The 12,284-nt window shown below is 46.8% G+C and overlaps 1 protein-coding gene across 1 annotated transcript; it reads right to left on the bottom strand.

Annotated features, from left to right (window-relative positions):
- Nucleotides 1-4: 4 nt before the first annotated feature.
- Nucleotides 5-12,206, bottom strand: COQ6 (coenzyme Q6, monooxygenase). The gene is made up of 12 exons (XM_037127955.2): nucleotides 11,975-12,206; nucleotides 10,464-10,598; nucleotides 8,905-8,963; nucleotides 8,485-8,608; nucleotides 4,071-4,201; nucleotides 3,269-3,376; nucleotides 3,127-3,189; nucleotides 2,822-2,929; nucleotides 1,106-1,308; nucleotides 912-1,027; nucleotides 573-739; nucleotides 5-141 (listed from the first exon to the last, which is right to left on the bottom strand). Exons 1-12 carry the CDS (start codon nucleotides 12,138-12,140, stop codon nucleotides 112-114), a joined length of 1,410 nt encoding a protein of 469 aa, XP_036983850.2. The 5' UTR covers nucleotides 12,141-12,206; the 3' UTR covers nucleotides 5-111.
- Nucleotides 12,207-12,284: the final 78 nt, after the last annotated feature.

Raw genomic sequence — 12,284 nt, 5'->3', positions numbered from 1 at the left:
AGAGAATACTAATAATAAAAAGTAAATTTATTAAATTAAATCTTGAAACTATGTGATGCCTTTGGGAAAAGTATTCATTGCTCTTCAACATAACGTCCAGGAGAGGAGCATTCATCTGCTTGCAAAGGCCATAATCTGCTCCTAAAGGGAAATGAAAGGAAGTGAGTGATCCTCTGGCACTGGAAGGTGTGCGGGCAGGAGGAGAAAACACTTGCAAGTGTCCAAAGTGGTAAAGTCAGTACAAGTCCCAGGTAGATGCTTTTCCTGAGAGTCCCTCCAAAATGTCTTTAAATGGGTATTTCTCCGGGGGAAAAAGGCTGACCAAGCAGCCAAAGGGGTTGAAACATCTTTACCTTTGAAAGTGTCTATGTATTATTTTAAACCCTTCCTTATACTACATAAAGTTACTACTTAGATGGGCCCTCCCACCGACAGGCCCACCAGAGACTTTTTTGCTCATAACCACTGGGGAAGATACAAGAACTTTATAGCCAAGAAACCAAATCAGGTCTCGGCGAAGTCATCCTCAGTGAGTGACTCAGCCTCTCAGGGAGCCGTGCTTGACCGCTTACTTTGAGTGGCGCCACTGCATTCGTGGCCTGCAAGCCCCAGGTCCTGAGCAGCACAAGCGGAGCGGCACTGGTGGAATAGAGCCTCTTTAGCAGGTCAGTAGCAGCTAGAAGAGCAGTGTTGTGACGCTGTCTGTCCGTCTCATAACCTGTGAGGTGGCTCATGGAGCCTGGAGGAAAGAGGAAGGTTCCATCCGTAATCCAGTAGTGAAGTTTTTTTTCTTCTAGAAAACCACATCCATTTATGTCCTCCACTTCTGGCTACTGAGGGGCACTTCAGGGCCCTGATCCTCCCTAACTACATGACCTGTGGATACTTCCCTGAAGTGCCTGAATCCTTACCTAAGTCTTTCCCATTGAAGGCGGCAATACTGAGGTGATGGACCAAGCTAGAGACATCCCCAAAGCCCATGTTGACACCTTGTCCTGCAAGTGGATGGACTCTGTGGGCTGCATCCCTAAGAACAAATCAGAGTTTAGGTGTGGCTTCCGGCAACTGAGTGAGGGGGAGTAGCCCTGCCCTGCTCTGATCTTACCCAATGAGTGCCAGCCGAGGCCGGACGTACTCAGCAGCATGTCCCAGCCCAAGAGGAAACTGTACTCGGCTTTTGGCGTCCACCCTGGCTACACTAGGAGGCAGCTGACGAGCTGAGACCTTGGTGGGCTTCAGAAAAGCAACAGCATACTGCAGCACGGTGCTGGCCGAGTCGATGAGGTCCGTGTGGTTAGCATCACTCCACTGAGTAGTGTCAGCCACAAAACAATGGGAAACTGTCAGTGACTGGCAGGGAATTAAAGATTCAACAAGGGTAATGGCACCTAACGTGCCTAAAATGATCTGAACCACAAGTGACAAATGCCTCAAATACATGCAAAACACAGCTTCCCAGCACTCCACGTGGGTCAAGTCAAACTGCTCCTGAGCTGCCCCTGCCTGCCTCTGAGCTTGACCTTTCACTAGTCCCCACCGCCAACCTGCACTAGCCACAGTGTATGTATAGCTCATCCTATGACATCCTCTAACCTCCGACACACTCCTCTGCTTAGAATGTCCTCCCACTTCTACTTCACCAGCATCTCACCAGAGGCTGTCAGCTCTTTTTGTAAAGCCCCCTCTGAACTCCTGTGGGTGTTCACCTCACACTTCTACCACTGTACCGAAATCAGCACGTACTCTTCTCCTCGTGACTACACGCTTCTTAAAAGTGGGGACTGTGTCTTGTCTATCTCTAGACCCGTTTGCATAGAAGGCATTCATAATTATTGCTAAATGAATGTACTGCAAAGGCCTGTGCCAGGGTTATATGCTGAGTGACCCACAGGAGGGTACCATTTATCTTGGAAGCCACAGCAGTGCGTTCAGTCCCTTTCATTATTGCTACTACCGAGCAGTGAAGCTCTTCAGTGTGAAGTCATGAGTGAGGTGGCAGAGTTTGCTGGTTCAAACCACAGGCTTCAGGGCCAGCCTCATCTCAGATCCCAGCTTTGCACTAGATGTGTGACCTGGGGCAAGTTACCTATCTCTGAATGAGCGACGTTAATAGTACCTACCTCAAAGGGTCACAGACTTAAATACAAAAACACAAGTGAAACTCTTCACCGGTGCCGGACACATATTACGTGCTCAATAAATGTTACCAATTTACTACTGATAGTAAATTTAGATAAATATAGCAAACTCCAAAAATACTGTGCCATATTATGTAAAAACCATATTACCAGAGAATAATCATTGTTTGTTGAGCACCTATAATATACAAGGTACATTGCAAACACTGTACCAAGTCTCTCATCTCAAGTCTTTAGACTTTAATTATTATTATTGACCCCTGAGAGGGCGATGAGAGTATTTCCATTGTTTGGATTACTGTTAGTACCAGTAATAAACCCATGTCTATCTAAAGCTTACTTTCAAGCTCCCTAGTGAAATGTGCTCAGCCTGTCTCCAAAACCCTTCTGATGAATTCGGCTTCAAGAGTTCAGGTACCTGAGACTTAAGAGCTGATCAAGATTATCCAAGTATTACAGCTTCAAAAAAGGCCAATGCTACCGCCAGAGTAGCCGTTTCAATTGGCGTAACAGCAACGCATGACCCTCAAAAGAGCACACAAGGCACTGATCCTCCATGGAATCCAGACCCAGCCCTCCAATGACAAAAGGGCAGCTGGCTGGCTAGTTCTTCTTCCTACTCAAGACCACCTTCCTGTGCCTACCCCTGCAACACATCACCAGGTAGACAAGCTGACACTCACGAAGGCGGAGTTGATGGCATCCACGAAGGCTTCCTCATCCATGCAGACCAGCTCTGCTGCGTGTTCATGGGACGTGGACCAAACCAAGGAACTCAAGGTGTCTGTGAGCTGCCTCAAAAGAAAAACACCAACACTAAGGGCTGAAATTTTGTTCCTGCGCACTCTCAGGCCTAAAGGTATGAAGGGGAAATAAAGCTAGCATAGGGCAATTTGCTTGAAACCCAAACAAGACAGAGAGAAAATGAAGTCCTAAAAAGAGGAAGGCCGGAGGTGTTTAAGCAGACTAGCCAGAAAGGACTTCTTACCGGGAGCAGAGCGATGGGCCCAGAGGGAAGAAATCTCTGCCAGGCTACATTGTTCTCTGTGGCCTGTCATGGAGAGAACAGGGCTGGTGAGAAGTACACGTTAAACACCGCAGGGCCCCAGACGGTGGGCTCAGGACCTCACCTCTGACAGGTGCAGAGTAGCCACCACAGCAGACTGATCGTAGTTCCAGCTAACGTTCTGGATTCCAGCAGCTTGCCGCACTGCTGAGTTGTGACCATCTGCACCGATCTGCGTGAAGAGGAGAGCCTGCTAAGTCCGACAATCTTTCAATAGCTGTAACTGTTCCAGAAGTTTGCTTCTGCCTCCTAAAGATTTCTCCAACTGCGGGCAAGCCCGTCTGTGGCCGGCCACTTTTTACCATGCCTGCCTCACTGACAGCCCCTGAAAGGGAGCCCTACACACGGGACCCCAGCCTCAGCCAATGGACTGCAGCTGGACATCTGATCCATGAGGTACCAGCCACAGGTTAAAGAAACTCAGCCAAGTCCTCTTGCCATTTGAGCTAGAAAGCAACAGGCAGGCTTAGAGCTGAACAGTCCTGTTGGGAGGTGAGGAATGGCTGCCGGGGAAGGGGGAAGCTGATGAGGAAAGGAAAACATGGAAGAGGCAAGGAGATGAGGAACTTACAGGACTCCCGAGAGGGAGAGAACAGCCTCAATTTCTGACACTCTGGTTCCTGTCCCTGTGAGGCCAGCTGTCCTTTATTTCATGACCTAAGATGGTCCAGGAGAATGCGTCCTGTACAGGATTTACAACAAGACCATCTTAACTTGAGCTGGCTTAGTGGGTACTGGTCCTTATAACCAAAAGCTTTGCCTAAAATTAACATCAACTTTGGCTTAGGTATAAAACTAGAGGTCCCAGAATTGAGGATAAGGTGTGGACATGCAAGACCCCTGGTGAAATAAGAATCTTCAACTACCAACAGTTTGGTCTGGAGGGTGCTGCCATCACCTAGGGTAACATGGACCCAAGGGCTGGAGCCTGCCGTGGACAAGGGGTCGGGCCAGGTATAGCTGGTGGCTCTGCTCCTGTAGAGAACAGTCACTCGGTCTAGGAAGGTCAGAAGAGAGAAAACAAAGCATTAGAAAGGTGGTCCACACAGGCTGAGGAAAAACCTTAACCAAACTGAAGCATGGTCCCAGGGCAGCTATCTCTTGTCGTTTACTCCTAAACAAGAAAGTAAGATGTCAAACCAAACCAAACCAAACCAAACCAAAAAAATCCCCTCGTGATCAGTGCTACAGTCTGAAAGCTGGTAAGTGACAAAACCCAGACGGACAAACCAGTGTCAAACAGAAAGCAAGCTCTCGATGCACTGCCAGCCTTGCCCAGGCACTGCCCGCTCCGGCCCCTCCAGCTCACTCCACCCTCAGGGAGGCCACGTGTGCTCTTGCTCTTGGCAAAAACAGCGGGGAAACACCACAGGCTCAATCAGTTTCATGAGATTTTTCTTCCCACTTACCTGATCATAAAAAAGACGCACTCACTGTGAAAGTCTGCACACAGGTTTAAAACAGGGGTCTAGCTCAAATGGCAACTGACAACAGAGACAACTGTACCACTCAGTTGTCTCTGAGTGGTACAACCCAATCATACCACTCAGAGACAACTCCAATTAAAGCTGTGCCGCTACAGCTTTCCAAGCAATTTCCCAGGGGCGTACAAGTACACACACACCCTCACACACACGAATGGGAGCATGTGACACATGCTATTTTTCACCAATATATTATGGGACACGTTTCTAAAAGACTAAATATTAGATCTAAATTATCTTGAAAAGCTGCACAGACTCTGAGGGGTCCCCACCAGACTTGCAGGCAGGGGAGCAATGGGCACCAGCCTCTCCTCGCAGGCTCACCCCAGGGCCTGTCCCCAGGGCCCCCTTTTCCTGACTTCTCTGAGCCAAAGCAGCCCCGCCTAGTCCCTCTCCTGTTGCTTCTCCTGCCCTAAGCCCTTCCTTGTTCCACCGTCCCCAGCTTCCATAAACATCCTCTCTCTATCATCCATTCTCGTGCTGTGAAATCTTCCCCACTCAAAGTCAAGAACCCACACACTACAGGCCACCTGAGGGGTCCCCAAGTCTGGTGGGGACCCCTCAGAAGTTCACCACATGGGTGAGAACTGCTGTCTCACAGCAAGAAGCATTTCATTTGCTTGTGATATTTTTCTCTCTAGAACCTTGAAATATTTGCAAATTATATATCGAAGAAAGAATTCATATCCAGAAATACAAAAAACTTTTACAACTCAAAAATAGACACATAATCCAGTTTTAAAGTGGTCAAAAGATTCTGAATACACCTTTCTCCAAAGACATACTTATACACATGGCTAATAAGCACATGAAAGATACTCAACATTATCACTCATAGACTTCTGCCAAGATGGAGGCGTAGGTGCAAACATTATGCCTTCTCACACAACCAAGTTTAAAAACAACAAAGTTTTAGCAACAAAAACGCAGCCAAACCACAGAAAATTGAACTATACTGAAGTCCAACAACAACGAACCGTTCAGCCAGACTGGTAAGAGGGGCAGAGCCAGCAGCCGAGTAGGGTCGGGCAGGAAAGATCCACCGGACTGACCCAGGCGCACAACCCAGGCACACAGGCAGCTGTGGGCAGATCCCAGGTGTGGAGTAGCAACGGGTGGACCCACTGAGGGCGCAAGGCGGCAGGCTGCCCCCAGCCACACATTCATGCCCAGATAAACCGGCGAAGGAGCAAGCAGTGAGACGGACTGCGCAGGCCTCAGCAACGGGAAGAAGCAGAGGGGACTGCCATTGTCCCTCTCTGACCCCACCCCCACATACAGTGTCACAACCCAGCAACCTGGGTGGCCCGGCCCTGCTGAACACCTAAGGCTCCCCTCCTCATACATAACAGGCACGAACAGACCAAAACATGGCTCAAGAACTCAAAGCCCCAGAGCCCATAACTCTAAGTGAACAAAAAATTGCCAACCTATCAGATGCACAGTTCAAAACACTGGTGATCAGGATGCTCACAAAACTGGTTGATTTTAGTCACAAATTAGAGGAACAAATGAAGGCTAACTAATTGAAATTAAGGCAAATGCACAGGAAACCAATAGTAATGAGAAGGAAACTGGGACTCAAATCAAAGGAGTGGACCAGAAAGAGGAAAATAATGACCAAGCAGAAAAGGATGAAGAGACAAGAATTTTAAAAAATGAGGAGAGGCTTAGGAACCTCCAGGACATCTTTAAACATTCCAACATCCAAATTATAGGGATACCAAAAGGGGAAGAAGAACAGCCACCAGTGGAAAATTTATTTGAACAAATAATAAAGGAGAACTTCCCCAATCTGGCAAAGGCAATAGACTTCCAGGAAATCCAGGAAGCTCAGAGAGTCCCAAAGAAGTTGAACCCAAGAAGGAACACACCAAGGCACATCATCATTACATTAGCCAAGATTCAAATGAAGGACAGAATCCTAGAAGCAGCAAGAGATAAGGGGACAGTCACCTACAAAGAGTTCCCCATCAGACTGTCAGAGGATTTCTCAAAAGAGATCTTATAGGCAAGAAGGGGCTGGAAAGAAGTATTCCAAGTCACGAAATCCAAAGACCCACAACCAAGACTGCTCTATCCAGCAAAACTTTCATTTAGAATGGAAGGGCAGATAAAGTGCTTCTCAGATAAGATCAAATTCAAGGAGTTCATCATCACCAAGCCCTTATCATATGAAATGTTAAAGGGACTTATCTAAGAAAAAGAAGATAAAAAATATGAACAGTGAAAGGTCAGCAAACTCACAGTTAGTAACAACCACACCTAAAACAAAAGCAAACTAAGAGGACAGCTAGATCAGGAGCAGAACCATAGAAATGAAGATCTCATGGAGGGTTAGCAACAGGGGAGTGGGAGGAGGAGAAAGAGGGAGAAGGTACAGAAAATAAGTAGCACTGATGGTGGGTAAAAAATAGAGGGGGAGGGCAAGAATAGTATGGGAAATATAGAATCTAAAGAACTTGAGACACATGGACTAAAGGGGGGAATGGTGGTGACAGGGGGTGTGCAGGATGGAAGGGAATGAAGGGGGGAAATAGAACAACCGTAATGGCATGATCAATAAATTATATATTTAAAAAAATTACCAGTTATAAGGGAAATACAATAAAAACTACAATGAGATACCAGTCCACAGCTACCAACATAGCTATAATTTTTTTTAAGAAGGGGGAGGGCCCTGGCCAAGTAGCTCCGTTGTTAGAGCGTCATCCCAATAGGCCAGGGTTGTGGGTTCAATCCCCAGTCAGGGCACATACAAGAATCAACCAATGAACGCATGAGTAAGTGGAACAACAAATCGATGTCTCTCCTTCTCCCTCTCCTTTCCCCTCTTCCTTCCTCTCTCTCCATAAAATCAATTTTTAAAAACAATTTTAAGGGCAGGGAAAGTAAATATTGGTGAGTATATGAAGAAATTGGAACCCTTATATAGAGGAGGGCAAAAGTAGGTATATAGCTGTTCACATGGAAAATAATATAATTATTAGTAATACAAGAATAAACTGTTTCATATACAACTGTAAACCTACTTCTGCCCACCCTGTGAGAAAGTGAAATGGTGCAGGCTCTTTGAAATAGTTTCAGAGCTTATGAAAATGTTAAACAGCATTATTATATAACCAGCAATTCCACTACTAAGTATTCACTCAGAAGAAATGAAAGTTTACGTCCATACAAAAACTTGTACACAAATGTTCACAGCTCTATTCACAATCACCGAGGAGTGGAAGCAACCTGAATGTCCACCAGCCACTGGACGGACAAACAGACGCGGTCTACCCACACTAGGGAACACATTCGACAGTGACAAAGAATGGAGCACCGACACGTGCTACGACAGGAGTGAGTCACAAACACACAGTCTGTGCGAGAACTCAGACACAGAGGAACACAAACAGAATGAGCCTGTCTCTGTGACCGTCCAGAGCAAACGAGCCCTGACAGACAGAAAGTGGACAGGTGGGGCCATGGACCAGGGGTGGGGTGGGGAGCATCAGAATCAGGCGCGCAGTTTCCTGCCGAGGTAACGGAAGTGTCCTAAAGGTGATGGGGGCCCCACTCTACACATGTAATAAACAACGTGGAACACCTACAATGGGTGAATGTTATGGCATGTAAATTCTGTAAAAGAAAAACAAGAAAAAAGAAAATCCCTGACAGAAGTACCAGAATGTTTCCTTGTGGTGGACATTCAGTATCTGTAACAGGGATCTTTCTTCCAGTAAGTCCAAGAATAACCCCAAAGCGGTTCACCCTCCAGAGAAGGAAAGGAAGATGGGAGGGGTGGGCTCACCTGACATGGCCTCCAGCTGCTTAGTGAGCGCGTGCATGATGACGTCGTTCTCCACGATGTAGCCCATGTCATCTAAGTCATCCTTATCGAACATGATCAGGGCCTCTGAGCAGGCATCCCACACCTGGAAACACAGAGGGGGGGTCTGTGTTACGACCCACGGAAAGGACACAGCACCCCAACGAGAAACAGAGGACCGCGTTCCCAAGGGACGGAAGCAGGAAAATCACAGTCTGTCAGTCCATCAGGCAGGATGTAAGGTGAGAAGAAAATTCTCTTGGGAGTGCTCCCCTCCACTTCCTTAGACCGAGTGTGAACTTTGTCTGATTCTTCTCACATTCACAGAAAGCCTGGAGAAGTGGACTCCAGTATTTTCACACGACAGACCAAGCTATCTCGCCAATAGGGACATGGGGGCACCTGCATTCGCCGGAACGCTCTGTATCTCATGTTGCAGATGTGGTCCCAGGCACCAAAACCTACAAAAGAAAGGATCTATATAGAGGCCACAGCATCCTGCCAGGGCCCGCCCCCCTTGTCCCTCCATCTTGTTAAGTTAGAGGTTGTTTTCCGTGTTCTCTGTAACAGAGAAATACTCTCCACTTCTGCCCTGTTTGATGGTTGAAGCTAAGCTACTCTGTTCCCCAGTTCAGGTTATACAGTATGAAAAAAGACCCAGCTTTCATGATCAATAGGTCAAATCCCATTAAGGTGGGGGAAATAGGCCTGGCTGGTGTGGCTCAGGAAATTGAGTGCTGGCCTGTGAAACAAAGGGTCATCGGTTGGATTCCCAGCCAGGGCGCATGCCTGGGTTATGGGCCAGGTCTCCAGGAGGGGACACGTGAGAACAACCACACACTGATGTTTCTCTCCCTGTCTGTCTCCCTCTGTTCCCTCTCTCTAAAAATAAATAAAATCTTTAAAAACAAATAAATAAAATAGGGGAAATAAACAGAAAAACTAAAGCCATACTGTTCTTTTTTCTTTATCACCCTATTGAAGTTACAAATTCTATGGATAGAGACTATTTTTTTGTTGAACTTCATGGCACTGAGGAGATTCATTCACTGAGGAAGTGTTTATGGAGCCCCTTCAATGTGCCAGATACAATTCTAGGTACTGGGCTAAAAGTGGAAAACCAAATGGACAAAGTCCCCCTCCCTTCTGTAGCGGATAATGTAGTTTATTGTTTGTAATAAGAAACAAATACATAATACAATGTCAGGTAGCAGTAGGTGTTATGAAGAAAAATAAAGTGGTATAAGGGGCTAGAGTGATACATTTTAGATAGGGTGGCTCTAAGACTGGACACCCTGGGGCAGGAAACTTGGCAGAGACCTGAGACAATGGGCTAACAATGGTCTGCATGCACACGTGCATCTGCATCTCCGGGGGCATCCACCCCACGGCCCTTGGGCTGCCTGCGGCCCAGGATGGCTTGAATGCGGCCCAACGCAAAATAGTAAATTTACTTAAAACATGATGAGATTTTTTTTGTGATTACATGTTGCAGTGTACTTAATGTGTGGCCCAAGACAACTCTCCTTCTTCCAGGGTGGCCCAGAGACTCCAAAAGGTTGGACACCCCCCACCCCCGCCAAAAGCATTTATTACGCAGGCTCTCTAGCGCCCTAGAGGGCCAACTTTGGGAATGAAGAGAGTGCTGCTACTGGAAGTGAATGGTCATAATTAGTTCACACAGTTTTAGATCCACCGATTCATAATGACCCAACATTACAAATGAAGTCATCATGATGGACCCACAAATCCCAGAGATGTTTTCCTTAGACTGGGAGTTGGCACATTAACAATTTCAGAGGCCCTCATCTTCAACTATGCACCAGACACACACCCCCACCACTCTCTCCCAGCCCTCTCAGTGCGCTCCCTCCTCAGCAGATGCTCTGGTGACTCCGCCCTATGGGGCACACTGGAAAGCCAAGAGAGATTGGTTCTATGAGAGAGGAGGTGCTACTCACTGCTGAGAAGGGTTGCCGAGCCAGGGGAAATGGAGCTGACCCTATTGCTGTATGTTTCTGGCAATTTCTCCAATACTTTCTTAGGACCTGCTTCTAGCAACAAGATTTTCTTATCATGAAAGTGAATATCACATCCTAAAAAAAGAAGAAAAATTTTGTATCATTTTGGGAAAATCAAAATTTTAATTTTTTTTCATTTCCAAGAGAAGCAATAAACTGGATACAAATTTCTTACATGGCACACAAAAAGGAAACACTATGCAGAGCCCTAAGCAACAACATATACTGTACCACCATTTCAACACGCAAATCACACTGGCAACCATGTAAGGCTTCTGCAGACAGTCCAACATCTGCTGTCTGCAAAGAAGCAAATTATGGCAAAACCCGTAATGAGCCAACAGAATTGCCTAGAAAGGAAGAATGAAGTAAAAAAAGAAAAACTGTAGTATTCAGAAATCAGGTATGTCAAATCTCCAAAGTATTACATCGCTGAGAGTTGCAAATCTTATTCAACAGAACAATACAGTTAAAAAGCAAAATCCCTGTGGCCTCAAGATTGAACCAAGGATAAAGAATTAGAGTCTATAAAAGAAAAGGGGGGCAAAAAATAAGACAATTGTGCCTACAAGTCTGGTCCTAAAACATTGTATACAGAAGGAAAAAGGAGACTCGGGGAGTCCATTACTGGTGTCTGCAGCACATTATAGTCCCTCCACAGTGTCTCAGAGGATATGGGTGAAAAAATAAGCAGTAAGTTGCTGCTGTCAAAAAAGGAGGAAAAAATGTGATAGGATTACCAGATTCTGCTCCACACCACACACACACACACACCATGACTGCCTATGAAAAGTGTATATGTATAAGATGGTATAAAAATAGGTAAAGTCATTACAAGACACTTAAACTCTTTCCAGTGGTTTTCACTTTCAAAGTGTGGTCTTCAGATCCCCATCCCAGGAGGTATTTGTTAGTAATAGGCTCCACCTGGCCCTGTCCAGGTGGCTCAGTTGATTTAGAGTGTCCTGTACACCATAAAGATTGCAGGTTTTATCTCCGGTCAGGGCACACAAGAACCAACAAATAAATGCATCACTAAGTGACAACAAATCGATGTTTCTCTCCCTCTTCCCATCTCTCTCTCTAAAAATCAACATTACAAAAATAGTGGCACGTGGGTGAACTTTATGGTATGCAAATTATATTTCAATGAAGCTGTTAAAAAACAAAAAGCACCTAACCCAACGCAACAATGCCTTATTGCTTCCATAACTAAATAACCCTCAGGTCTGTTTCCTTAGAAGGTGGAAGGTCCTGAGGTCCCTCCCACTATTGACCCTTCAGAACGCCTAAGAACCAAAAGCTTGCCCTGGGGCCTGGAGCGTCTCTGGAGGGAATGGGGCACAAAATCCACAACGCTCATACTTTGGGTTCAGTGCCAGGGTCCCGACGATCCTCACCGCTCCTCCACGGCCCCGGTCCCCAACCCTACTGGCCTTGGATGCACTTACCCAAGGCACAGGCCATGGCGGCGCCCACCAGGCCTCCACCCGACACCACCACATCGTACACGGTGTCTGCCAGGGCGCCCGTCCACCTCCTACAAGAGACTAGAGGGCCTCTCCAGGTAGCTGCAGGTGCAGCCCCCGACCGGCTAATGGCCAAGAGAGCCGCCATAGTGCTGACTCCAACCGCACTTGGCACCCCGCTGCTCCGCCTTTGGTAGCACTTCCAGAGCAAAGCCCTCCAATCACTGGCCGCCCCAGACCCGGGGACTCAGACCAGAAACAGAACAGGCAAGGAGAATAGGCCAATCGGAAA

The sequence above is a fragment of the Artibeus jamaicensis genome, unplaced genomic scaffold, assembly GCF_021234435.1.
Source record: "Artibeus jamaicensis isolate MK-2021 breed Jamaican fruit bat unplaced genomic scaffold, CSHL_Jam_final contig_851, whole genome shotgun sequence".
Classification (NCBI taxonomy): Eukaryota; Metazoa; Chordata; class Mammalia; order Chiroptera; family Phyllostomidae; genus Artibeus; species Artibeus jamaicensis.
Note: the sequence above shows the minus strand (reverse complement) of the source record. Positions and strands in the feature narration are given on the sequence as shown.

Excerpts from the sequence above, each read along its gene's own strand:
- COQ6 (XM_037127955.2), bottom strand. The coding sequence starts at position 12,140 with ATGGCGGCTCTCTTGGCCATTAGCCGGTCGGGGGCTGCACCTGCAGCT. Across the intron at positions 8,964-10,463 it reads CTCGGCAACCCTTCTCAGCA|GTTTTGGTGCCTGGGACCAC; the intron begins GTGAGTAGCACC and ends TTTCTTTTGTAG. Across the intron at positions 3,377-4,070 it reads CCCTCCAGACCAAACTGTTG|ATCGGTGCAGATGGTCACAA; the intron begins GTAGTTGAAGAT and ends CTCTTCACGCAG.